The sequence below is a fragment of the Anolis carolinensis genome, chromosome 5 (genome assembly GCF_035594765.1).
Source record: "Anolis carolinensis isolate JA03-04 chromosome 5, rAnoCar3.1.pri, whole genome shotgun sequence".
Lineage (NCBI taxonomy): Eukaryota > Metazoa > Chordata > Lepidosauria > Squamata > Dactyloidae > Anolis > Anolis carolinensis.
The window spans coordinates 105,121,811-105,149,749 of NC_085845.1; the positions used below are offsets into that span (position 1 = coordinate 105,121,811).

The 27,939-nt window shown below is 41.9% G+C and overlaps 1 protein-coding gene across 2 annotated transcripts; it reads right to left on the reverse strand.

Annotated features, from left to right (window-relative positions):
• Positions 1 to 255: 255 nt before the first annotated feature.
• Positions 256 to 27,389, reverse strand: hs3st1 (heparan sulfate-glucosamine 3-sulfotransferase 1). Of its 2 annotated transcripts, XM_016995576.2 has the most exons (3): positions 27,046 to 27,389; positions 24,168 to 24,236; positions 256 to 2,012 (listed from the first exon to the last, which is right to left on the reverse strand). In XM_016995576.2, the coding sequence occupies exon 3, from the start codon at positions 1,919 to 1,921 to the stop codon at positions 995 to 997; it is 927 nt and encodes a 308-aa protein (XP_016851065.1). In that variant the 5' UTR covers positions 1,922 to 2,012; positions 24,168 to 24,236; positions 27,046 to 27,389; the 3' UTR covers positions 256 to 994. The 2 variants fall into 2 exon arrangements, with proteins under 2 accessions (XP_016851065.1, XP_003224220.1); XM_003224172.4 differs by lacking the exon at positions 24,168 to 24,236.
• Positions 27,390 to 27,939: the final 550 nt, after the last annotated feature.

Genomic DNA, 27,939 nt, shown 5'->3' on the forward strand with positions numbered 1-27,939 from the left:
GCACAAAGGGTTAAACCCTTGTGCTAGCAGGACTGCTGACCGAAAGGTGGGTGGTTTGAATCCGGGGAGTGGGGTGAGCTCCCGTATGTCAGCTCCAGCTTCCCATTCAGGGACATGAGATGGTAAAACATCAAACATCCAGGCGTCCCTTGAGCAATGTCCTTGCAGACGGCCAATTCTCTCACACCAGAAGTTACTTGCAGTTTCTCAAGTTGCTCCTGACATGAAAAAAAAAAAACCTGCTGTGCTACCGCGGCCCCTTTAGTACTTTTTATTAAAGCAATAATAAATAAGATCAAAGATAATGCTAAATAGTACTGAATATTTTTAAATGGCAATGCATGGTGGATGGAGCATGCCACCCACAAATCTGTGCCAACCCCTTATGCCACTTGAATTCAGATAGCATACAAATGAGAACAACACAAAATTCTTGAGAAATATGGAGCAAAAAGTGCTATTTCAAAAATCACATTAATGCCTAAAAGGAGTGTTTTCATTGTTACAGCAGTACTGGATTAGAGATGGATGTGGATTGTGTATTCCTACAGCACTGGATTAGAGATGGATATGGATTTTTTTTTGGCTAGTGAGGATGAAGTCCAGGATAATACCAACTGAGATAATCTTCTAGAGGGTCATCAAATCCTTACATTTCATGGAAAGGTAAAATCGAAGTTCCAATTTACTAAGACATATGTATTTTCCATACGCACACATACATACATATTTAAAAGCATCAGTATCAAGACACTTTACTCTCATGAAATACTTTTATATATAGACATAATATAGTATTAACAACTATGAAAAAATTACAAAAAGTTTTTAATTTAACAATTATAAAAATATTACTAGCTTATATGGCAGTTAGGACTCTCATATTGTACAGAAGTAATTTGTGGATTTTACCAATAAATTATTATTTGAATGCCCTCCTTTTCTAAGTGTGCACTGAAATGTTTTAGTCACTCAGATGCTTCTCTCCATAATTTCAGTGCCAGTCAAATGTTCTGCCAACAAGTTCAAAGAATTTCTGATTTGGCTCACAAAAGTATTTGTGCAGCTTTTCAAGTAAAATTGGATCCACTTTGGGGTGTGCTCTTCCTTTTGATTCATGTAAGCATCGATCCCTACCACTGTCCCTTAGGCAGTAAAAGCCTTTTGTTTTATTGAAGTAAAAGTTTGAAGCATTAATCTGTGGTGGCAGCTTTAAAAACTCTTCTACTTTGATGATTTCGGAGAAAGGATCTTTGATTAGTTTATCTCCATCTACAACGTGAATGTGATCCAGAGGGAAATACTTCAACCAATTCTGCATGTGAACATAATACAAGCTCCTGTTTATTGCTTTATAATTCACATTGAGTTCACCATCTTTAACCAGGAATTCTTCTATTGAAGGATAAGGTTTGTGTTTTTGCACGTGATTGAAGAACACTTGTGTGTAATCTGATAACACTCTCTCTGTTGGATCTCGTAAAATAAGGAGTAATCGGGTAAATTTATTCATCTTATAAACTCTTTCAGGCACTTTGGAAGAAGTGAAATATGCTGGTGTTTTTTCCACTGTTATCTGGTGGATGTCAGAGAGCGGCATTTGGTTAATGTACCATTGTAAACCCTTGCCATAATGTTCTTCCCAATCAAAGAAGTGGACTTCGCTTTCGGCTGCTGCTATATCAGGATGGAGGCTTAACATCTCAAGTAAGGCTCGTGTTCCACCTTTCCGAACACCAATGATGATAGTTTGGGGAAGTTGCCGGAGTGTCTCATTGGGATGAATCCAATCCTTGAAGTCCCTTTTCCTAAATGATTCTTTTGGGGTAGTTGAGTCCACCTTTGAGCTGGCAGTTGGTCTAGAAGGCACCACCTGCGGTTGAACAATAAGTAGTGCTGCTCCTAGTAGAAAAACTGCCATGGCAGAGATGTGGTCTTTTTCTCACTCTATCAGCATATATGACATGAAGAGATCGTCATCAGGAAATGGAAATCCTTATGAGAAATACTCACTGCAGAAAAGGAAGAAAGAAACACAATGTAAGAGGTTGGTTAGAACTGCTGGTTCAAAGAATCTGTCTGTACTCAGTATTATCAATGTAAGTGCTAAGAAATTTGGTTCTTAACTTTTTTTTTTGGTATATATGAATATGCAACCACTCCTATAATATTTATTGTGATAGATGGTTCCATGAGATGCAATCCATTTCAATTTTTTTCTTGATATGACACTCTCCAATTTTTTTGCCTACCTCAAAAGCCTACTTTATTCTACCACCCTGTACTCATTTCCCAGCAGATGCAAAGAGAATTTGTTTAAAAGTTATAATAAAAGAAGTCATTGTGTCCTTAGTGCTTATAGTGCTAACTAAACATATTCTATATAAATGTCAATGAAAGCATGTCAAAGAATGGATCACTGTGAAGATCCACTCATGCATTATAGTTTCAAAGTCCTTCTAATAATATATATCATTCTAGAGTGACAGCTCAGCAGAAAACTGGCTTCCATTGTGAAGGAAATGCAAAGTTGACTACTAAGAGGGGTATTATTGGAAATCATAGGAAATCAGAATTAAGAGTTAAGCAACAATATTTTTTAGTTTATTATTATTTCTATTTTACATTGGTATTCATAAAAGGCAGGTAGCCTACTATGTATTGCAGGCAGATCCGTGAGAAACATTTTAAAGATTAAAATATGGGCTGTAGATAGATCTGTTTATTGATTAGTTAACTGACCATATCAACAATAAAAGACAAAAACAAAAATACACAGAGAAATAGATACTAATTACCATGATGAAACTCCTGTAACACTTAACTAAAATAAAATAAAACATGATAAAACCTGATTAAATAATAAATTTGGGAAAATGGGATTAAATTACAAGATGAAAGCATGGGGAATAGAGTGATGAGTGTAAAAGAGCCAGTTTGGAGAATTTAGATAAGTTCACCATGATAAGGGGCCCCATTTTGTGAGATAAATAGATTTCTCAGGTGGGGGCTCTTATGCTGAATTTGGCTATGCAGTGGACTAAGGGAGGTTCCAGATAGTGGTAAAGTCTGCGCTGGCCCAGGTTTAAGAAACTCGGGTCAGGGTGGACTGTAGTCTGCACACTGCACCAAAGGCCCCTGCTTTCCACAGGTATTGACTACATGTCTCCCGGTACTCACCGGGAGAACAGGGAGATACACAGACCTCCTGGCATGTGGGAATAATGCGCTAGGAGGAGGGGGGTGGGAGCAATTTTCCTCCTTGCCCCTTTCTCCTGGTGCATCATTCCTACATGCCAGGAGAGCTTCGGCACCATGCTAAAGGTGGCCGGGTAGGCTATTTTAAAGGGTTTTTTTGGGGGGGGGGGGTTGGGGAGGGGGTTAGACACCACTGGCATTTTCTGGGCTGATTCAGCCCAGAAAATGCAAGACAGCTGTGCAGATGGCTCCCTCAGAAGTCCCAAGACTTCTGAGCAACAGTCCAGAGAGTGGCTATAGTGGGTTTGCCATGCACCTTTCCAGAAGGTGTGGAACAAACCCACTAACAAATTCTCTCACCACAAAGCAGAGTTTTCCTGCTTTGTGGCAAATGAATTCGTGTTTTCATGGATCATCATCTGGATGTTCCAGTATAAGAAGCGGGAGATCGCACTTCTAATGGGCTGTGTAGATGTGCCCTAAGTGCAGATTCTCCCCAGAAAGAAAATAAGACAGTTTGACAATTGGCCCCTAGTTAGTTGTTCTGACCAAAAGTGGATGTAATGTTGAGAGCTCACAAATAAAATATGCACAATGTCCTCTATGGTTTATGGAAAACAGATGAATGTTCTTTTGTGATAAGGTAACATAATTTTTTTTATAATCTTCCTGTTCTTACCATAGAATTCAGTTGCTTTTATTTAGTTCATCTAAAAGCTATTCTCTGTCCCTGTGTGAGGTTCATCATAAGGTACATTTTTGTGCCAAATGTTGTTTTGTTTTTGGCTAAACAGTTTAGAGATTTGAAACCAGCCAGCAAAGCTATATCTGTTTGTGAACTGATATCCAGAACTCTTTGTGGTAGGTAATAGTAGGAGGAAACAAGCCAACTGGATATCAGAGTGTTTATTTTCTTTGCTCCTTGCTTCTTTATCAATAATCGAGCAAGCTTTTATCAATAAGGGGATGTATAATCTTATCCTAGGTTTGCTCTTGGATCCTTGATGAAGGACTTTATATGAAAAGCATTATTTATTTGAATTTGAAAAAGAAAACAATGTTTGATAAAGTCCTTCAATAAATGGTCCAAACTAAATGTGGAAGTTAAGGGATGAGGTTAAGGAACATGAAGCCCAGCATAGAAAATGATTAAATGAGTAGTTTTTATAAGGGGAGAAGATAGGAAGTGGATTGTCCCAGGGTTTGTATTGGGATTGTTGCTATTTAATATGTTTTGGGTTCAGAGCTGATTCCCGCTGAGATACAAAGAATAACATACAGTGCAACATGGAACAATAGGGTTACAGCTATAAAAAGGGTTAGGCCAATAACATGATACAGTAGAATCTCACTTATCCAAGCTTCACTTATCCAAATGTTCTGTATTACCCAATGCAGTCTGCCTTTTAGTAGACAATGTTTTTGTAGAAAATGCTGTAATGTTTTGGTGCTAAATTCATAAATACAGTAATTGCTACATAACATTACTGTGTATTGAACTGCCTTTTCTGTCAATTTGTTGTAAAACATGTTTTGGTGCTTAATTTGTAAAATCATAATGTAATTTTATGTTTAATAGGCTTTTTTCTTAATCCCTCCTTATTATCCAACATTTTCACTTATCCAATGTTCTGCCGGTCTGTTTATCTTGGATAAGTGAGACTCTACTGTACCATGAACTGGACATCAACTTGCCATTGTGTCATTGATCAATAAACTTGAACCTTTGGATTACTGCTGGACTCCTTGGAATGAAAAGAACCACATGACCAAAAATGCCTACTGGTGACAGCCTCCCCTGACACCAAAGGTGCTATCAAGGTCCCAACTGACCAGGGCCGGTTCATCATTGAGGCTATTGAAGCCGCCGCTTGAGGCACAGCCCTTGGGGGGCGCTCTCTAGGCAGCGGTGGCAGTGGCGGCAGCAGTGTTGGTGACCATTGGGTCACTCGCCGTGGAACAAGGAAGTCCTCGCTCTTCTCACGAGATTTCACGAAATCTTGCGAGAAAGCGAGGCCTTCCTGAAGGCCTTCATAGTTCCACGGCTGGAGAGCGTGCCGCCGCCCGTATGTTGGGGGGGGGATAATTTTGGGGGAGAGGGGGTGCACGGCCCTAGGTTTCCTTACATAGCGAAAAAACCTAGGGGCACCTCTGCAACTGACCTACTACTGCAACACACATTCAAGTTCCCTAAAGAGACACTCTTACTGTTACCAATACCCAAGGGGAATTATCAATCTATGTCCTAGTTCTACAACCTATACTAATTGACCACAAATTTGTGACAAAGTAATCTGTGAGTACAATAACATGACAAACTGCAATACAGGTAGGGTGGATGGAATGGCGCTCAGCAAGCAACTGCTGAAAGGTTGCTCGGGTAGTTGTTACTTATATGCTACAGTACCCAACTGGAGTGAAGCCTGCATGGCCACTAGTCAGACCCTTCCTAGCCAATGAAACTGAACCAATTAGTTCAATGTGATTGACTGCCATTTTCTGCTTTGCCCTGAGGGCCCAGAAAAAATCATGGGCAATCTAAGAGGAAGATATTGGAGGGAAGAACAAATAGTGGTAAGAATGCTCTAGACCAGTGATTCTCAACCTGGGATCCCCAGATGTTTTTGGCCTACAACTCCCAGAAATCCCAGCCAGTTTACCAGCTATTAGGATATCTGGCAGGTTGAGAACCACTGCTCTAGACTACCCGACCCCACAATCTTCCCGGCACAGTGAGTCACCTGAGTACTTGATACCCTGTATTATTTGGGTTTGTGAGCATGAAAACATTTGCTGTGAAGAACAGACTCAGAATGAGCAAAAAGACTGATTTATATGATTAACTGCAAAATGTGATGACAACCACAAGCTTATCTACCTGAAGATTAGAAAGACTTTAGGTAGATAAGGTTATTAATGTGCTATTTAGAATCTCCAGGATCATGAATGTCAGTAAATACTACTGACTAAGAATGCAAGGTAGATAAGAGCTTGTGATCGTCCCAAATTAGCTGAGAAGACCGGATGGGAAAAGCCTGTTTACTAGCAGTGAGGAAAGTAGGAGGGTGGATTTAATTAACTTTTGGTCTGATCCATCAGGGCTTTTAAGATACAGAAATTTCCTTTCTCCCCATGAAAATGAACAGTCACCTATATAGAAAAACGGAAGTGGATAAATCAATATAGAGACATTGTTCTTGCTGAGAATTGAGCCCATTTCCTGTTTAAACAAACCCATCCTGGTTACAATTTCTGGCCATGTTACATTGTGATAGAATGAAAGCCAAAATTACTTGCTTTTTAAATTTTTAAAGATAAACACTTGGGGCTCATCCAATGTACCCATTTCAAAATGAACAGGGCAAAATCAACAATATGTGCAAATATACATAACTGGGTTATAAATCAACTTGTTCTTGAGGTTCATGCTCATTTAAGCCAGGAGCCTTTCCAATGTTGCTTATGTCTGGCTCTTATCAGCCTAGCCAATTTTGCCAGTGAGCAGGGATCTTGAAAGTTGTTGTCCAACAACAGGGACAAAGTTCCTTATTTAAACTTTGAGTGCATTTGCACTGTCAGATTGATGTAGTTTGACACCATTTTATCTGTCGTGGCTCAATTCTATGGAATCATGAGAACTTTGGTCCCTTCCACACAACTGAATAAAATCTGACATTTTCAGTCTATCAAGATATTTTGAAGTTACAACGCAAGTACCCAAGAGTCTGTACATGCAGAATGATCTTGCTATTAACTTATGCTACTGGATCAAAGCAAGTTTGATTTTAGTCAGTTGTTCTCTGCAATAATCCCTCATGCATGTTGCTAGGGGCCCTTCCACACAGCCATATATCCCAGAATATCAAGGCAGAAAAACCCACATCATCTGAGTGTGAACTCAGATAACCCAGTTCAAAGCAGAAATTGCGGAATTTTCTGCCTTGATATTCTGGGATATAGGACGTTCTCTTGCTGTGTCAGGGTGCAATAAAGAACAGCATCATCAAAGCTGGTCTTTTCGCAACCTGACTACAAGAGGACAGAGGAAGGAGACCATTTGGCGGGATAGGCTGATTTATGACAGGGTCTGGTCTTCAAACGTGGGAAAGGACAAAAGGAAAGGGAGGTGTGGATGGAGAAGGAGGAGGGGGAGGCAACAACCCCATATACTGAGGGGAAAAGCGGAAGAGGGTCAGTAAAAGCTTTTGCAGTCATCTTGGCAAGGCGGATTCAATAAAGTTTTCCATTGCGACCAGCGGTGTGAGCCTATTTTTTGGGTCCTACACCTTCCAGGAACGGACATTAAGCTTTTACTCCCTTTTTTTTCGGCTCATCCCGTGAGGAAAGGTCTCTCCGGTGAGAGCATGAACCCTGATGGAGGAGAAACCATGAAGGAATTCCTCTTCCTGGAAGAAGAACAGGCGAACCCTCGAGGTGCAGAGGAGTTGAGAGAGGAAAGGAACCCATCGCCAGCGTTGAGCGAAGGGGGGACAGACCCCTCGGACCCGTCGTGGAAGCCGCTGACCTCCACCCAGTTACCCGCAGGCAGGGGAGTGACGGTGAGACGGAAGATCCAGATGGGAGGCGATTGGCAGCGAGACGGAGAGGGAGCCCCGGAGACGAGAAGGATGGAGAGGAGATTAGATGCGATGGAGAAAATGTTTGAAACTTTCTCTCGACAGATGGATCTGATGCAGTGGCAGGTAAACGAGTCCTGGAGGGCGACAGTCGAGCAACAGGAGCAGAGGAGAGGGCTGCCCGGGAGAGGCACTGAGCCCCGTCCCTTTGCCGGGGAGGGTCTACAGGACTATGAAGACGAGATGCCTCGGCAGGGGACATCAGTTTTCCCCACGGGCCTGTCGGGAAGGAGCCAAATGCTAGGGAAGGGAGAATTTCGGGTAAAGTTCAACGGGGACCCCAAACAGCTGTCTTATTTCATTACAAACGTAAGACACTTCATGGAGGATTTTGGGGTCCAATTCCCTTCAGAAAGCGCAAAAATCCACACGGTGGGGGCAAACTTGAAAGAAGCAGCTGCAGACTGGCTAATGCAGATGTATGATACTGGTGCCCGGGAGCTAGCCTGCCTGGAGGATTTCCTAAGAGCCCTCCGTGAGAGATTCGAAGACCCTTTGGCAGAGGAGAGGGCGAAGGCCCAACTCAAAAGGATATACCAGGGAGGAAGGACAGTGTCAGAATACGCCCTGGAATTTAAAGCCACAGCGGGTAAGATTAGGGACTGGTCAGACACCACCAAACTGGAATATTTCAGGGCTGGTTTACGCTCTGAGGTGCTCGAGTGGGCTTTACACAGAGGAAATCCAAGAGACTTGGAGGACTGGATTTTGCTGGCAGGGCGCGTGGAGGTGGACCAACAGCAAATCTCTCGTCGTCCAAGGGAGAGCAACAGAACCAAACCCCCGACAGCAGCAACACGGCGCTTCTCCCCTCGTCGCGGAAGGTCGGCCAGCAGGGAGAGGAGAGCAGGGAGGGGGGCCTGCTTCGCTTGCGGCCGCGAGGGACATCGAGCGGCAGAGTGTCCGAAAGGGAAAGGCGTGGAGACAAAAGGAGAGAGGCTTCACAGCCAGAAGCCGCCCCACCAGAACTCCAAACTAGCAAAAGGGAAAGCTGCCATGGCAACGGAAACGGCTTTAGCCCCAGGGCAGCTTCAGGCAGAAGAGATGGAGGAAGCGGAGGACCTGGAGTTACCGGGAAACGACCGGGATCTGTTTTGAATGCCCGGAAACAGATCGAACCACCAGAGGGCGATGGGAGTGAGTTGAGAAGAGTAAATTGTGACATTGTGAGAGTCAGAGTGAGGCTGTTGAACCCAGAGACGGGGATCCAGGTTCCGTTCCTGGAAGGTGTAGGACCCAAAAAATAGGCTCACACCGCTGGTCGCAATTGAAAACTTTATTGAATCCGCCTTGCCAAGATGACTGCAAAAGCTTTTACTGACCCTCTTCTGCTTTTCCCCTCAGTATATGGGATTGTTGCCTCCCCCCTCCTCCTTCTCCATCCACACCTCCCTTTCCTTTTGTCCTTTCCCACGTTTGAAGACCAGACCCTGTCATAAATCAGCCTATCCCGCCAAATGGTCTCCTTCCTCTGTCCTCTTGTAGTCAGGTTGCGAAAAGACCAGCTTTGATGATGCTGTTCTTTATTGCACCCTGACATGCTGCCTCAACTTCTGCGAGAACCAAACTCACACACCTGGAATACTGTGTCCAATTCTGGGCACCACAATTGAAGGGAGATGTTGACAAGCTGGAAAGTGTCCAGAGGAAGGTGACTAAAATGATCAAGGGTCTGGAGAACAAGTCCTATGAGGAGAGGCTTAAAGAACTAGGCATGTTTAGCCTGCAGAAGAGAAGGCTGAGAGGAGACATGATAGCCATATACAAATACGTGAAGGGAAGTCATAGGGAGGAGGGAACAAGCTTGTTTTCTGCTGCCCTGCAGACTAGGATGTAGAGCAATGGCTTCAAAGTACGGGAATGGAGATTCCACCTGAACATCAGGAAGAACTTCTTCACTGTGAGAGCTGTTTGGCAGTGGAACTCTCTCCCCTGGACTGTGGTGGAGTCCAGTCCCCTGGACTGTGGTGAAGGCTTAAAAGCCTTCTTTGGAGGCTTTTAAGCCAAGGTTGGATGGCCATCTGTTGGGGGTTCTTTGAATGCGATTTCCTGCTTCTTGGCAGGGGGTTGGACTGGATGGCCCATGAGGTCTCTTCCAACTCTACTATTCTATGATTCTAGGGCTGTGTGGCTCGGTCCTAGGACTCTTGGAAAGGAATGCTGAGTCTTGCCACCTCATGTGATGGGGCTTGGGAAGGATCCTAGGATGCTTCCCCACCATCCCAGTGACCGATGGGCACGCTGCCCATTCCACAACATTGCTGGACTTCCAGCTATAAAATCCAGGGATGTATAGTTTGGTGAGGCACCAGCATTCTTTATCAGAGAAAGCTAAAGACCTTGCAAAACAACAACTCTCTGGATTCCATAGCATTGAGCCATAGCAGTTAAAAGTGATGCTAAACTGCATTTGTTTTCCAATGTAGCAGCACCCCAAGTGACCATTAATAACAACATTTCTCCTTTCTTCTCTTTAAAGCCAAATGTGCCCCATTGTCCTCCTTGCAGTTATTTAGTTCCCATGGCTCACAAGGTTTCCTGCTCCAACTATTGGTTCTCATGTATTTTTCTGGGGCTAGCATACTACTGTCTGCCCATTGTAGCCATTCTTTCTCTGAGTTGTTAGCTCAGTAAACAAGGCTCAGGTGAACCTTAGAACCTCCTTTTTCCAATACTCTCTTCCACTCCTCTTTTATATCTCCTCCCCACCTTATTATCAATTGCCTTTCCTCAAAACCTTTTCTCCTCTCTACTCATTTCCCTAGCAAACATTGCCATGTCTTGCTCCTTCTCAGTATTCTATTTGCCTGACTTATTCATCTGATGCCATGCAAGCATATTGGGAACTGATAGATGTAAAGTTAAATTTCATAACTATTACTCTAACAAAGTGGTTCTCAACCGGGAGTTTTTGGCCTATAACTCCCAGAATTCCCAGCCAGTTTACCAATTGTTAGGATTTCTGGGAGTTGAAGGCCAAACACATCTGTGGAACCCAAGCTGAGAAACACTGCTCTAAAAGTTTACAGGTTTTTTTGTGTCAGGAAAGACTTGAGAAACTGCAAGTCGCTTCTGGCGTGAGAATTGGCAGTCTGCAAGGATGTTGCCCAGGGAATGCCTGGATGTTTTACCATCCTTGTGGGAGGCTTCTCTCATGTCCCTGCATGGGGAGCTGGAGCTAACAGAGGGAGCTCATCCACGCTCTCCCTGGATTTGAACCGGCAACCTTCAGGTCAGCAACTCAACCTTCAAGTCATCTGTCCTGCTGGCACATTGCGCCACTGTTTACAGTTTACAGTGATTTGTGTATCAACTTGAGTTTGCAGGAATAGGAGAGAGGCAGAAAGTCTAATTCATATGTGAAAGTGGGTACACATAAGTACCATGTGTATTATATGGCACTATAACCTAGTGCTGTGCTGACAAGGGTACATTTCTTTCAAAAATATGTTAAGAGCAATATTTCTGTGTATTACATTCTGCGTCAGCCTCATCTACACTGCCATATAATGCAGTTTGAAATTGAATTTCATAGGATTATCTTTGGCATGGAATACCCAGAAGCAGTTTTGCCTCCTCTGAAATACAGTCTATAGTATTGGCAGTGTCCCATCCAAGTACTAACTGGAGCTGGCCCTGCTATGTTTTCAGAATGAGAAAGGATATGATGCCTTCTGGGTTGTTATTCCAAAAGAGAAAAGAATTCAGTCGAAACAATGAAACATTTCAACTCAATCAGTTTAAGACTGATAGATTTTTGCATGCTACTACCTGATTTTCAATTGCAGCTAAAATGGATCTTCATTATATAATAATGAAAACATTAATAGAACACTTAGAATAATTGATATGACTCAGATGGTCCAGAAATACATTTGAGTCATATGAGTGGATACAGCCCCTGTGATTTTGCTCAAAGCTTTATTAATAATACTAGCTGTGCCCAGCCACGTGTTGCTGTGGCAAAGTGGTGGTGGTATTGGTTAAAAATTGTTGTGGAATTTTTATTTGACGTTATTTGTATTTTTTAATTAATTTTATTGTAACTTATCTTTTTTATTTATTATATTTTATTATTTTCTTGTTTTATTTTTAGTTGTTTTCTGTTATAGTATTTTATTGTATTAATTTTTAGTGTTTTTAATTATTTTTAGTGTTTTTTATTATTTTTATTGTATTATTTGTATTTATTTTATTTTTTATTCTTTTATTATTATTTGTGTTTTTATTATTTTATTTTATTATTTATATGTATTATATTTTATTATTTGATTTTATTATTTTTATTTATGTTTTTTTAATTGTATTTTATGTTGTTTTTTATTTGTTTTTTGTATTTATTTTATTATTTTTATTTCTCTTTGTATTGGGTTGCTCTGAGTTCTGTGGTCTGCCTGGTCATGTTCCAAATGTATTCTCTCCTGATGTTTTGCCTGCATGAATGGCAGGCATCCTCAGAGGTTGTGAAATGTGTTGTAACGAAAGGAAGTGGGGTTGATATATCTGTGGAATGACCAGGGTGGAAGAAAGAACTGTTGTCTGCTTTAGGCAAGTGTGAATGTTGGAATTGGCACTGAATAGCCTTGTAGCTTCAAAGCCTGGATGGTTCCTGCCTGCCTGGAATGAACAAAATGTGGCTCCCAGTATTTAAAAAATCTGTGAAATCTGTCCCATCCTGGATATCATTGGTGAGATAAAAATAAACATCCCACTTGTCTGTTTTCAAACAGATCTCATAATCTCTGAGGATGCCTGGCATAGACATGGATGGCAGTTTGGCAGCAGATAGAGGTCGTGAGGGAATGGGATGTTTAATCAGCTTTTCCTGAATCCCTTCTTATTATCCAACATATTCAGTTATCCAATGTTCTGCCAGGGTGTTTATGTTGGATAAGTGAGACTCTACTGTATATCTTATATTATCTGCTTAGAACTGGATTATATGAGGCTCCTTCTAAAGAGCTGAATAAAATGCACACTGAAGTGGATTATATGGCAGTATGGACTCAAGATAATCCAGTTCAAAGCAGATAATATAAGATTATTAATGGGTTATATAGCTGTGTGGAAGGGCCTTGAGTCTACACTGCCATATAATCCAGTGCAAATTAGATAATCTGTATGTTATAGGCAGTGTGGAAGAGAAAGTGAGGCCTGAGTAGGTTGCTAGGAGACCAAGTGGGCGGAGCTTAGTCTTCTAACTGGCAGCAATTGGCTGAAGACAATTATTCCTCTCCCTCTAATTAGGACTTTATTTTTCTTTTCTTTTTGTTGTCGGAAGGTAGGGGCAAGGATGGTGGATTGTGCTGCCAAATTTCTAGGTTCTGGGGCTTGTACTTTTGTTGTTTAGTGGCAGGGGAGGACACCATTTGTCTTTTATATATATAGACTAGCTGTGCCCGGCCACGCGTTGCTGTGGCGAAGTCTGGTGGTATGGGAAATAAAGTATTGAGGAATTGGTGGTAGTTAAGGTCAAGGGTAAAGGTTTTCCCCAGACATTAAGTCCAGTCATGTCTTACTCTGGGGGTTGGTGCTCATCTCCATTTCTAAGCCGAAGAGCCGGCGTTGTCCGTAGACTCCTCCAAGGTCATGTGGGATAACTACATGGAGCGGCGTTACCTTCCCGCCGGAGCAGTACCTATTGATGCACTCACATTTGCATGTTTTTGAACTTCTGGGTTGGCAGAAGCTGGGGCTAACAGTAAAGGCTCACTCTGGTCCCCCAATTCAAACCTGCGGCCTTTCAGTCCAGAAGTTCAGCAGCTCAGCGCTTTAACATGCTGCGCCATCAGGGGATATTATTTCCTAAAGGTTGTGAATATATAATATTTCTGATTGGTTTTTTTTGTTTGTTGGAGGCAAGTATGAATGCTGCAATTAGGAAAAATGATTAGGATGTAATGGCCTTGCAGCTTTAAAGCCTGGCTGTTTCCTCCCTGAGTGAATTTTTTGTGGGGAGGTGTTAGCTGGCCCTGATTGTTTCCTGTCTGGAATTCCCTTGTTTTCAGAGTGGTGTTGTTTGTGATATTTTATGTGCTTCTACTGTCTGTGGCCCTGAGAAAACAGAGGATTTGCCAGACTTTGATGATGGGAATACTTTGTTGGGAGGTGTTAGCTGGCCCTGATTGTTTCCTGTGTGGAATTCCCCTGTTTATTTACTGTCCTGGTTTTAGAGATTATATTGTTCTGCATTATTCTATCCCAGTAATTATTTCATATTAAAGAAGAATCTCACTTATCCAACATTCGCTTATACAATGTTCTGGATTATCCAACGCAGTCTGCCTTTTCATAATCAATGTTTTTGTAGTAAGTGTTTTAAATTCATTGTGATATTTTAGTGGTAAATTTGTAAATACAATACAGTAGAGTCTCACTTATCCAACATAAACGGGCCGGCAGAATGTTGGATAAGCGAATATGTTGGATAATAAGGAAGGATTAAGGATAAGCCTATTAAACATCAAATTAAGTTATGATTTCACAAATTAAGGACCAAAACATCATGTTAGACAACAAATTTGGAAGAAAAAGTAGTTCAATACACAGTAATTCTATGTAGAAATTACTGGATTTATGAATTTAGCACCAAAATATCACGATATATTGAAAGCATTGATTACAAAAATGCGTTGGATAATCCAGAACATTGGATAAGCGCGTGTTGGATAAGTGAGACTCTACTGTAAATACTACATAGCATTACTGCGCATGGAACTACTTTTTCTGTCAAATTTGTAGTATAATATGATGTTTTGGTGCTTAATTTGTATAACGATTACCTAATTTGATGTTTAATTGGCTTTTCCTGAATCCCTTCTTATTATCCAACATATTCACTTATCCTGCCGGCCTGTTTACGTTGGATAAGTGAGACTCTACTGTATATTTCTAATCTTATATTATCTGCTCAGAACTGGATTATATGAGGCCCCTTCTTCACAGCTGTATAAAATACACACTGAAGTGGATTATATGGTAGTGCGGAGTCAAGATAATCCAGTGCAAAGCAGATAATATAAGATTATAAATAGGTTATATAGCTGTGTGGAAGGGCCTTGAGTCTACACTGCCATATAATCCAGTGCAAATTAGATAATCTGTGGAAGAAGACTCAGTGAGGCCTAAATCTACCTGTCCCCTAACTGAAACCTGGCTGTCCCTTGGCTGGTTGCTAGGCAACCAAGTGGGCAGAGATTAGCCCTCTAAACTGGCAGCAATTGGATAAAAAAATTATTGTTCTCCCTCTAATTAGGACTTTATTTTTCTTTTCTTTTTGTTGTATCAACCTTGAGGCGTGGATGATGGGTTGTGTTGTCAAATTTTGAGGTTTTGGGGCCTGTACTTTTGTTGTTTTGTGAATTGCCGTGATGCCGTCACTCTTTTATATATATAGATGTGCTTTTTTTCTATGGTTTAGTGAATATATTGTTTTATGTTTACTGGATTGTTGTTGTTATTGGTTTGGTAAGTTCCCATGAAAAAAAATACTCATACAGTGCAGTTTCAATACAGTTAAACTGCATTATGAAGCTGATATGACAGTATAATGGGGTCTCAGTCTCTTCCTGTCAGCTGAATTATCTATATATATAAAAGAGTGATGGCATCACGGCAATTCACAAAACAACAAAAGTACAGGCCCCCCAACCTCAAAATTTGACAACACAACCCATCATCCACGCCTCAAGGTTGATACAACAAAAAGAAAAGAAAAATAAAGTCCTAATTAGAGGGAGAGCAATAATTTTTTTTATCCAATTGCCGCCAGTTTAGAGGGCTAATCTCTGCCCACTTGGTTGCCTAGCAACCAAGGGACAGCCAGGTTTCAGTTAGGGGACAGGCGGATGTAGGCCTCACTGAGTCTTCTTCCACAGATTATCTAATTTGCACTGGATTATATGGCAGTGTAGACTCAAGGACCTTCAACACAGCTATATAACCCATTTATAATCTTATATTATCTGCTTTGCACTGGATTATCTTGACTCCACACTGCCATATAATCCACTTCAGTGTGCATTTTATACAGCTGTGAAGAAGGGGCCTCAGATAATCCAGTTCTGAGCAGATAATATAAGATTAGAAATATACAGTAGAGTCTCACTTATCCAACGTAAACAGGCTGGCAGGATAAGTGAATATGTTGGATAATAAGAAGGGATTCAGGAAAAGCCAATTAAACATCAAATTAGGTAATCGTTATACAAATTAGGCACCAAAATATCATATTATACAACAAATTTGACAGAAAAAGTAGTTCCATGCGCAGTAATGCTATAGTAGTATAATGCTATGATTATGAAAAGGCAGACTGCATTGGATAATCCAGAACATTGTATAAGCAAATGTTGGATAAGTGAGATTCTTCTTTAATATGAAATAATTACAGGGATAGAATAATGCAGAACAATATAATCTCTAAAACCAGGACAGTAAATAAACAGGGGAATTCCACACAGGAAACAATCAGGGCCAGCTAACACCTCCCAACAAAGTATTCCCATCATCAAAGTCTGGCAAATCCTGTTTTCTCAGGGCCACAGACAGTAGAAGCACATAAAATATCGCAAACAACATCACTCTGAAAACAAGGGTATTCCAGACAGGAAACAATCAGGGCCAGCTAACATCTCCCAACAAAGTATTCCCATCATCAAAGTCTGGAAAATCCTCTGTTTTCTCAGGGCCACAGACAGTAGAAGCACATAAAATATCGCAAACAACACCACTCTGAAAACAAGGGAATTCCAGACAGGAAACAATCAGGGCCAGCTAACACCTCCCAACAAAAAATTCACTCAGGGAGGAAACAGCCAGGCTTTAAAGCTGCAAGGCCATTACATCCTAATCATTTTTCCTAATTGCAGCATTCATACTTGCCTCCAACAAACAAAAAAAAAACAATCAGAAATATTCTATATTCACAACCTTTAGGAAATAATATCCCCTGATGGCGCAGCGTGTTAAAGCGCTGAGCTGCTGAACTTCTGGACCGAAAGGCCAGAGGTTTGAATTGGGGGAGCGGAGAGAGCCCCCACTGTTAGCCCCAGCTTCTGCCAACCCAGAAGTTCGAAAACATGCAAATGTGAGTGCATCAATAGGTACTGCTCCGGCGGGAAGGTAACTCCGCTCCATGTAGTCATCCCACATGACCTTGGAGGAGTCTACGGACAACGCCGGCTCTTCGGCTTAGAAATGGAGATGAGCACCAACCTCCAGAGTCAGACACGACTGGACTTAATGTCTGGGGAAAACCTTGACCCTTGACCTTAACTACCACCAATTCCTCAATACTTTATTTCCCAGAACACCAGACTTCGCCACAGCAACGCGTGGCCGGGCACAGCTAGTATATGTATAAATGAATAGCAAAAACAAAGTCTATATCCAGAACAACTTTCTCAAATGTATACCTAACAAAAGACCAGCGACTATATATTCTGATAAAATAATGTCCCCCCAGTGTTCATTTTAAGAGCAATTCTCTCTGGAAGTGCTTTTTATATTGTTGGTTGTACTGCAAGTTCTGTATCTTTGCTGGCAGGATTCTGAAATCACAAAGCATTCAATATGTAAGTGTTCTTTTTGAAGTTTTAAAATTAGCAATTATACAGTGCTTTTCTGAATAGAACATTACATACCAAGCAAAACCTGTTTTGATGCTCATTCTATTCTGAGTGGAGGTGATAATTTACAAAAATCTGTGTTTCTTAACAGGGTAATGCAGTTTTCAAGAACTAGTGGTTAAATAAGAAAAAAATGGTACTGTTCTACTATCTGGGCAGTGGCCAAAAGGGGGCACTAGACAGAGAAAGACAGTCCATTTTAGGAGGGGGGGGGCGTGAAGGAGTAAAACCATTTCCCCCTGTATTCCTTTTATTCCCTCTACCCATGTCTCCATCATGGAAACAAATTTGGTTTATGAAATGTGAAGTGGGGTAAGGTGGGGAAGGAATAACCAGCATGAACTGGGGAAATTGTTCTCCTCCTTCAACTTTACTGTTTGATTTTTGTCTAATTTGTGGCATTGAATATTGCCAAAAACTTGTAAGCCGCTCTGAGCGCCCCTTGGGGTGAGATAGAGTGGGTTAGAAATAAAGTAAATAAATCAAATAAACTCCCCCTTCCCATAAAATTGACTATCCTTCTCTGTCTAACGCTCTCTTTTGGCCTTCAACCAGATAACGGAACAGTACAGAAAAATATAAATAGAGTGGAGTCTCAGTTAGCCAAGCTTAGCTTATCCAGCATTCTGTATTATACAATGCAGTCTGCCTTTTAGTAGTCAACTAGCTGTGCCTGGCCACGCGTTGCTGTGGGTTTTTTTTAGTGGTGTTGTGGGAAGTGATTGTTAGGGTAGAAAGGTACGATGTGATGTGTGGTGGGAGATGGGCATGAAACTAACATAGTATAGAGTGGGAAGGGAACCCTAAAAGCTATGCAGTTGGGCCCCATTGTGCTATAACTGACAGAATGAAAGCCATCCTGAGAGAGGTTTGTTGGGGTCACGGTTTGCACAGGGGCGAGGTTGCGTTTAGTGGCAGGGGCCTCCTTGGGGGCGGCAGCGAGGCCCTTGCTTCTCCTTGTCTTTCTGAGGGCGGTTGAGGTGGCAGAGGTTTCGGCCCTTCCTGGTTGTTGTCGTCCTTCCCTCCCTTCTCCTTTTGGGTTTGTTTGGGTGACTGCGCCGGGAGGAGGAGGTTGCCCTCGTGTACCTTCATAGGCTCTGGGAGGGAGGAGGTCGCGAGGGAGGCTTTGGGGGAGACGCGCAGGCCATCGCCACTTGAGGAGGGAGAGGTGGAAGCCAGGCTGGTGAAAGTCCCGCCCTGCCGCCTTCGCAGGACTCACGGTTCGTAGCGTCCTGTCGGGGACAGGCGGGGCATAGAAGGGGCGGGGATTCTTGTAAAGTGCTTTGGAGGATGTAAAACAGAGGTAAGGGTGGAAGGAGGCTGTGGGGAAGGGTAAGTTGAGGGGATTGGAGCATGGGTAGTTCAGCCTGGTGAGGCGGAGATGTGCTTTCTCCTGCCGCGCTTTTGCCTGTTTGCCCGGGGTGTTGCATTCACTGGAGTCCCTGGTTTTGGCGGTGGAGGGTGGGAGAGAGGGTGAGGGAGGGGGTGACAGTTATGTGTGCGCGTGCCCAGCAAGGGTTCAGAGGATTGTGTTTGTGCCCATGCGCACATCGCCTATTCCGGTTTTTGGCCTTTTGTTGGTGTTGTGATTGTGTTTTTTATGTAATTGTGTTGTATCTTACTTGATGCGGGGATGATGGATTGTGTTGTAAATTTTCTAGTTTGGGTTTTTTTTGGGTTTTGCTGTTTTGTGCATCGCCGCGATGCGAAAAGCCTTTTATATATATATATATATATAGATGTTTTTGTAAATCAATGTTTTCAATACATTGTGATGTTTTCATGCTAAATTAGTAAATACAGTAATTACTACATAACGTTACTGTATATTGAACTGCTTTTCTGTCAATTTGTTGTAAAACATGATATTTTGGTATTTAATTTGTAAAATCATAACGTAATTTGACTTTATAAGGCTTGTCCTTAATCCCTTCTTATTATCCAACATTTTTGCTTCGTTCGGCCAGTTGGTTTATGTTGGATAAGTGAGACTCTACTGTAACCAAATTTTGCTTATGGCTTTATAGCAAAGGTGGGAAACCCTTTTCCTGTTGAAAACGGTTGGGATCCACATCCAGCACAACATGGGAAGGCTCCCGTTTTTTGAGAGAGGCCCCTAAGACACTTATTTATTTATTTCATTTATTTATTTATTTACTTTATATACCACTCTTCTCTCCCAGTGGGACCCAGAGCGGTCTTACTCAATGGCAGAATTATATGCCACATATAATACAACATGTAGAAAAAACCAAACATAAAACACAAATAAAAGCTGGTATCCAAATCAAATTAAAACAATTAAAACCATGTGACCATTACAACAGAGGAAGTTTCGAGCCAAAGTCAGAGCCAGTCTGTGTTCAACTTAATATTAATTCACAGAATCCATCAGGTCATATCAACTCATATCTTAGGAGGGTCCAAAAGCTTGGTCCCACAGCCAGGTCTTCAGCTGCTTCCTAAAAGACATGAGTGAGGGGGCTTCCCTAATCTCCTTTGGTAAGGAGTTCCACAGCCACAGGACCACCACCGAAAAAGTTGTGGATGGGGCCTCCACTGGAAGTCCAGTGATGTTGTGTAATGGGCAGCATGCCCATCCATTGCTATACTGATGGGAAGTGTTCTAGGATGCTAAAAAAAAGCCCCTTGTGATAAAGTATCTAACACAGTAGTTCTCAACCTGGGGTCCTCAGATGTTTTTGGCCTTCAACTCCCAGAAATCCTAACAGCTGGTAAACTGGCTGGGATTTCTGGGAGTTGTAGGCTAAACATATCTGGGGACCCCAGGTTGAGAACCACTGATCTAACAGCTGGACACACAATGCAGCAAGCATTCTCCTGGAGGTCCTTTTCATCTCAATTTTTCTGCCACTGGAGACCCAAGTGTGTTCTACAAGGCTGACTCTTGGCCTTATCGAGCTACTGCACCTTTACAGGAAACAGGCAATTCAGGATGAGGAAGACTTCTGAAGTACTGTGCTGGGCAGAATCTCAGCAAATATATTCATTTGTTTCAATCTCTCACATTAGTCTGAGCTGATCAAGAAACTAAGCAAAAACAGTCTACCACCCTCCCAAGGCAGTCTGTTCCACAGTCAAACAGCTTTTAGCATCAGGAATGTCTTCTTATTGTATCGGTAGAATTTCTTTCCTTGAAATTTGGATTCATTGGTTCATATTCTAATATCTGGAGCAGCAGAAAACAAGTTTGCTTCACCTTATATAAGCCATCCCTTCAGATATTTAAAGATAGCTATCATGTCACCTCTCAAGTCCTCTGTTCTTTAAGCTACACATACCCGGTTCCCTTTGTCATAATACTTAGTTACCACACTTTTGGTCATCTTGTTTGCTCTTCTCTGGACACTTTCTAGATGGAAAATTAAGAATGCAATCCAAACATAAAGCCAAGGGGCCAGGCTTAGCCCAGCAGGCTAAACCGCTAGCTGCAGAAAATCCTGCTGATTGGAAGGTCAGCAGTTTGAGCCTGGGTTGGGGTGAACACCTACCATCAGCCACAGCAAACCTAGCAGATTGAAAACAAAAATGTGAGTAGGTACTGCTTTTAGCGGAGGAGGTAATAAAAAAGGCGCCCTTAAGGACTTTGTTTGCGAGGACATCTAAGGACAACAAAAGCTCCTTAGCATGGAAGAAGGAGCGAAAACACCCCTCCCCTGCCCCCTCCATGGCTGGAGTCAACAAAGCATCCAAGATGCCAGAAATAAAATGGGAAATGCCTTTGCCTCTGTTTATGTATTGTCTGTCTTTGTTAATTGTAAATGGCATTGAATGCTTGCCGTATATGTGTTCTGTAATCCACCCTGAGTCCCCTTGGGAAGATAGAGTGGAATATAAATAAAATATGTTGTTGTTGTTGTTGTTGTTGTTATTAAATAAGCTACATAGGATATTTCTTCACTACCTAATTGTAAAGGTAAAGGTTTCCCCTGACATTAAATCTAGTTCTGTCTGACTCTGAGGATTGCTGCTCATCTCCATTTCTAAGCCAAAGAGCCGCCATTGTCCATAGATACCTCCTAGATCATGTGGCCAGCATGACTGCATAGAATACTGTTACCTTCTCGCAGAAGCGGCATCTATTGATCTACTCACATTTGCATGTTTCCAAACTGCTGAGTTGGCAGAAGTTGGGGCTAATAGTGGGAGCTCACTCCGCTCCCTGGATTCAAACCGCCGACCTTTCGGTCAGCAAGTTCGGCAGCTCAGTGGTTTAATCTGCTGCACCACCGGGGGTTCCTCACTACCTAATAAGAAACTCCTAAGTTGATACAGAGCATTAAGGTAGCTGATGTAATAAAAAAATGAGTACATATTGCATATTTGAAGTTTAAGCCATATTTAGGAGATGAGACTGCAAGAAGTCACTTTAATGTTGTATAACAGAACACAAAATCAAGCCGTCACCACCATTATCATCATGAGAGAGGTCACAATTCAAGTTAAGTTCTCTATTTTACTGAGACAGAAGGCATACTTGTGTATTATTTTTGTGTACTAAAAAAGGTTGCAACCCTTTCCTAGGAACAAGCCCCACTGAACTCTTTTTTTTGTGGTATTATCTCACGTTTGATCTGTGTGGAAGCACATAGCTTTTAGTCCCCTGCCTCTGAATAGAACAGACAGATAGAGAAGAAAAAGAGCCATAGAAAGCTGCCTTATACCAAGTCAGAGAATTATTCCATCAGTATTGTCTGCACTGCCTTGTTGCAGGGTTTCAAAAACAAGTATTTCACAGCCTAGCCTAAGGCATGCCCTACCACTGGGATATGACCCTCCCATAGAGGCATGCTGTCTTTATGGAAGTGGGTTCAACATAAGGCCACCACATAAGAGTTGAGGTGCTGCCACGGAGGATTCTTTGGCCTAGTCTGTTGATACTGACTTAACATTTTGTAAGCTTTCATCAATTAGGGGAACACTTTTCACGTTTGAATAGAGATCACTGACATTAAAGCATTTTTCATGCCATCCCACTTTTTGTAAAATCTGGTTTCTTTTTAACTCACAAGTTGCTAAATGTACCTGGAAAGAAGAAATTTTAAAATAATTATACTTTGAAGCTCTTTTAAGGGAGAAAAACTGGCAAATTAATGATAATGATAATAAGGTGAAAACTGTGTTGTAATTTTCTTTTCTTCATGATGCTAATTGGTGATGTAACTCTCCCATTATGAAAAGGTGATGTGAAGCTCCCCTTCTGTTATATTCCTACTAGGAATAATGTGTTCAACATGTCAAAGGCTTTCATGGCTGGAATCACTCGGTTTCTGTGAGTTTTCCGGGCTGTATGGCCATGTTCCAGAAGCATTCTCTCCTGATGTTTCGCCCACATCTTTGACAGGCATCCTCAAAGGTTGTGAGGTTTGTTGAAAATTAGGACAGTGGGGTTTACATATCTGTGGAATGTCCAGGGTGGGAGAAAAAACTCTTGTTTGTTTGAGGAAAGTGTAGATGTTACAATTGGCCACCTTGATTAGCACTGAATGGCCTTGCAGCTTCAAAGCTGGGCTGCTTCCGGCCTGGGAGAATCCTTTATTGGGAGGTGTTAGAGTTTAAAAACTCCAAAATCAGGACAGTAAATAAAGAACAACACTCAGAAAACTGACACGAAACAATCAGGACCAGCTAACACCTCCCAACAAAGGATTCCCCCAGGCAGGAAGCAGCCAGGCTTTGAAGCTGCAAGGCCATTCGATACTAATCAAGGTGGCCAATTGCAACATTCACACCTGCCTCAAGCAGACAAGAGTTCTTTCTCCCACCCTGGATATTCCACAGATATATAAATCCCACTTGTCTAGTTTCCAAAAGACCTCACAACCTCTGAGGATGCCTGCCAAAGATGTGGACGAAATGCCAGGAGAGAATGCTTCTGGAACATGGCCATACATCTTGGAAAACTCACAGCAACTTTATAATGTGTTCCTTTGTCCAATTTCCAAACCCCCTTGTGTTTCGTGAAGGTGTAAGCATATAAGACTTCCAAGCCAAAAATAATTATGTTCAAATGTATTTATAACAGCACTTTGCAAAGAAAACCAAGAAAATTAGTGAACCAAATTCAACTCTCAATGTGAATAGTGATATGGGCAAACAGATCTCAAAAATACAATAAGTGTGGTGTATTATAATTGTGGTTTAATACCTGACAGTAAATTCCTAAATCGGAGCTTTTCGCACATTTCATGTTGGTGACACACTTTGTAGACATGCATCATTTAGCAACACTGTAATTCAGTTTTACTAGCAAATCATAGGTTAAACCAATCCCTTGTAAGGGATACAGAGACATCAATAACTTGTAATCACAAGATGAATGAAAATACAACCTATCTCATGAAAACCTTTCATTTATATTTTTAAATATATGATTTATTGCTTATTTCACAGAGTTTTTTTTTGTTGTGTTCAGTTGACACACCTACACGTTGCACTGACATGTCATGTCAGTCTCTCTTAAATGATTCACAGCCATTTCCAAACTTTCCTAGTGGACAACATTCCATATGTTGAGAAAGTCTGACGTAAATGAGGCTGAGATTAATTTAAACCAGTGATGAAGAAACAAGGATGAATCAGACTGTGTCCCACATCACACAATTATAGCATTTTGATATCACTTAAACTTTTGCGGCTCCATCCTATTGAACTCTGTGATCTGAAGATACAAGCTACTCACAGTTCTATTTTAGAAACTCATATTGCAATTCAGAGGAAGGTACAAATCCTGGGATGCCACAGGAAACAGCTGTAGCAATTACAATGGCATCAAATTACTACAATTTTAATTTTAATTTTACTTCAAAACATTTAAAGCATAATACAATAATCTTGTCACATCATGTATTCCCAAATCGATATCCCCCACCCCTCCCATCACTCATATACCATTACAAAAATACAGCTCTGTCACAATTCTGTTACTTTGACTTATTCTAATTTCATCCTTTACATACAAATATTGTAATATGTTTTCTAACTGTTCACCCACAATCTTTCTTGGATACTTGATGGCTTAAATAAGTCATTGCTTTAACCCATGAAGCTAACAGTTTCTATATGTTATTGGATATATGATGATAAGAATGTTAGTAGTAGTATTAGTAGTAGTAATAATAATAATAATAATAATAATTTTATTTCTTACCCATCTCATAGTTACAAACAGGGGTGAGACAACAGGAAATCTACCCCTAGGAAGGGAAATTCACTCCTGGAAGAGTTATCATGGGGAAAAGGGGTCTCCAATTAAGCTTTCTCGCCAATCCTTGTTTTCACAATAAGCCACATAGGGACAGAAAGTGAGGGAAAATCTTCTGAATTCAATGCTAATCAAGGTGGCCAATTGCAACATTCACACCTGCCTCGAACAGACATGAGTTCCTTCTCCCATGCTGGACTTTCCACAGATATATGAACCCCACTTGCCCAGTTTCCAACAGACTTCACAGCCTCTGAGGATGCCTGCCACAGATGTGGGCAAAACGTCAGGAGAGAATGCTTTTGGAACATAGCCATACAACCCGAAAAACTCACAGAAACCTATTATTATTATTATTATTATTATTATTATTATTATTATTATTGGGACATGAGAGAAGCCTCACACAGGATGGTCAAACATCCCAGTATCCCCTGGGCAACGTTCTTGTAGACGGCCAGTTCTATCACACCAGAAGGAACTTGCAGTTTCTCAAGTCGCTCCTGACACAAAAAAGTATTATTTGATATATAACAAGATTAGTACAAGCAAACAAGATCATTATGCTGGCTGTTATATTAGATCACACGTTGGACACTTCCCAAGTTGTTGTTGTTGTTATTATTTTATTAATAATATTAATGTTATTATTTGATGCAAAACAAGATTAGTACACAGCAAACAAGATCATTATGCTGGCTTTTGTAGTGGATCACACCTTGGGCACTATTATTATTATTATTTTATTTATTTATATCCTACTTTATCTTCCCAAAGGGAACCCAAAGCAGCTTGACATAAAAGTATTTTATGGCACAGTGGTTAAACTGCTGAGCTGCAGAACTTGCTGACTGAAAGGTTGGCGGTTTGAATCTGGTTAGTGGAATGAGTGCCCGCTGTTAGCCTTAGCTTCTGCCAAACTAGCAGATCAAAAACATGCAAATGTGAGTAGATCAATAGGTACCACTCAAATGGGAAGGTAACGGCATTCCATGCAGTCACGCTGGCCACATGACTTTGGAGATGTCTACGGACAATGCCAGCTCTTCGGCTTAGAAATGGAGATAAGCACCAACCCCCAGAGTCAGACACGACTAGACTTAATGTCAAGTGAAAACCTTTACCTTACAATTTAAAATATACCAATATAAAAACATAGAAAACAGAATTAAACACAAGTTTATGCTCTCCAAGGCTAATCTATCTATCTATCTTTGGTTGGAGTTGCAGTTAAAATGTACCTGTTCCGACTTATATACACATTCAACTTACGAATCAACCTACAGAACCTGTGTTCAATGTGTTGTTGAAGGCTTTCATGGCTGGAATCACAGCGTTGTTATGAGTTTTCTTGTCTGTATGTTCTTCTTCCCACCCTGGACCTTCCACAGATGAAACCATGAACAAAATCTGGCTACTAGTATTAAAAAACTCTAAAATCAAAACAGTAGATGGGAAGCAACACTCTGAGGGCAGAGGAGCCCCAAGGACGGCTAATGACTGAATAAAGAAACAAACCTTTCCAATGCTAATTAGGGTGATTAACTGAAACATTAATGCTAGCTTCCAACTGACAAAAGAATCTTGTCACACCCTGGACTCTCCACAGATATATATTTTTTCCTTTCCTTGCCTAGTTTATCCATGCCTCACAACCTCTGAGGATGCCTGCCATAGATGTGGGCGAAACGTCAGGAGAGAATACTTCTGGAACATGGCCACACAGCCTGAAAGACATACAACAACCCTGTGATCCCGGCCATGAAAGCCTTCGACAACACTTCCTTGCTTAGTTTTTCCAATATGTCTCACAACCTCTGAGGATGCCTGCCATAGATGTGTGCGAAACGTCAGGAGAGAATGCTTCTGGAACGTGCCATACATCCCAGAAAACACACAACAACCCAAAACCTGTGTTGTTCATAAACTGGGGACTGCCAGTGCCTGTATAGGGATGGATGCTTATTTCCTTTTCTCCTTCAAGCAGAAACCTCATTTGGAGTTACAGTGGAAGGACTGGGGGACCGGCACCAGCCCAAGCTCAATTTAGGTCGGCTTTTCTGTAATTTTTTTTGAAGGATATACTGCTCCCCTCACTGGCATATTTAGAGTCTTGCGGCGCCTAATATAATTTTGCAGTATGGATAAAAGACTTTGCCCACTCCCACTCCTCCCAATACAGGGGTAACTGTGCTGCTCCAAGATTGTTTGGAGGCACCTGGGATACTAATGATGGGGAGTCCAGCTCTTTTCTCTCGCTCCCCTCCTGCCCTTGCTCCTTGGTGCCGGGGAATGGCGATGCCCTGTCCTTCTCATCCTCCCGCAGCCCTCCTTATTGCCCCCGCCATTCTCTCACCTTGGCGAGGAAACGCCGCCTCCCGTCCCGCGCGGCACCGGGCTCCCACTCTCCGAGCCATCCATGAGGCCAAGCCAGGGTTGTCTCCACGCCGCTCCTGAAGGGGAACACACTCCACTGGCAAGTGCCGTCGTGCCAGGCGGGCAGGGCGAGCGAATCATCGCGGAAGGGGCGGCACAGCAGGCAGGGAGCGCCCGCCCGCCTGCTCGCCCGCCTCCACGCGTCTCCTCCCCTTGCCCACGAAAGGCCGCCTCCAGCGCCTTGGCAAGCTGGCATTCCGAGCCACAGACTGGCGACATGAAGGGACCGGGCCAATCTGCTCTTTCCCTTGCCTCTCTCTGGGAAGGAACAGGGAAGGAACAAGGCGGAGAGTCTTTCCCCAGGAAGACACACTTTCCCGGTTCCACCAGGTGGCGCCAGCCTTGCTCTTGCCTTGCCCATTTCTCCAAAGCAAGGCGGGATAGCCTCTCTCTTTATCCCCTCTATGCAGGGGATAGACTCTATTTATTAAATCTAGTCCCTTCACCTCCACTGCATATTCACTGGAAATATTTGTGAGATTATATCTAACTGGCTGTGCCCGGCCACGCGTTGCTGTGGCGAAGTATGATGGTATGGGAAATAAAGTACAGTAGAGTCTCACTTATCCAAGCCTCGCTTATCCAAGCCTCTGGATAATCCAAGCCATTTTTGTAGTCAATGTTTTCAATATATCATGATATTTTGGTGCTAAATTCGTAAGTACAGTAATTACAACATAACATTACTGTGAATTGAACTACTTTTTCTGTCAAATTTGTTGTATAACATAATGCTTTGGTGCTTAATTTCTAAAATCATAACTTAATTTGATGTTTAATAGGCTTTTCCTTAATCCCTCCTTATTATCCAAGA

Bases quoted from the DNA above. Each gene is read 5' to 3' on its own strand.
- hs3st1 (XM_003224172.4), bottom strand. From the start codon at position 1,921: ATGGCAGTTTTTCTACTAGGAGCAGCACTACTTATTGTTCAACCGCAG.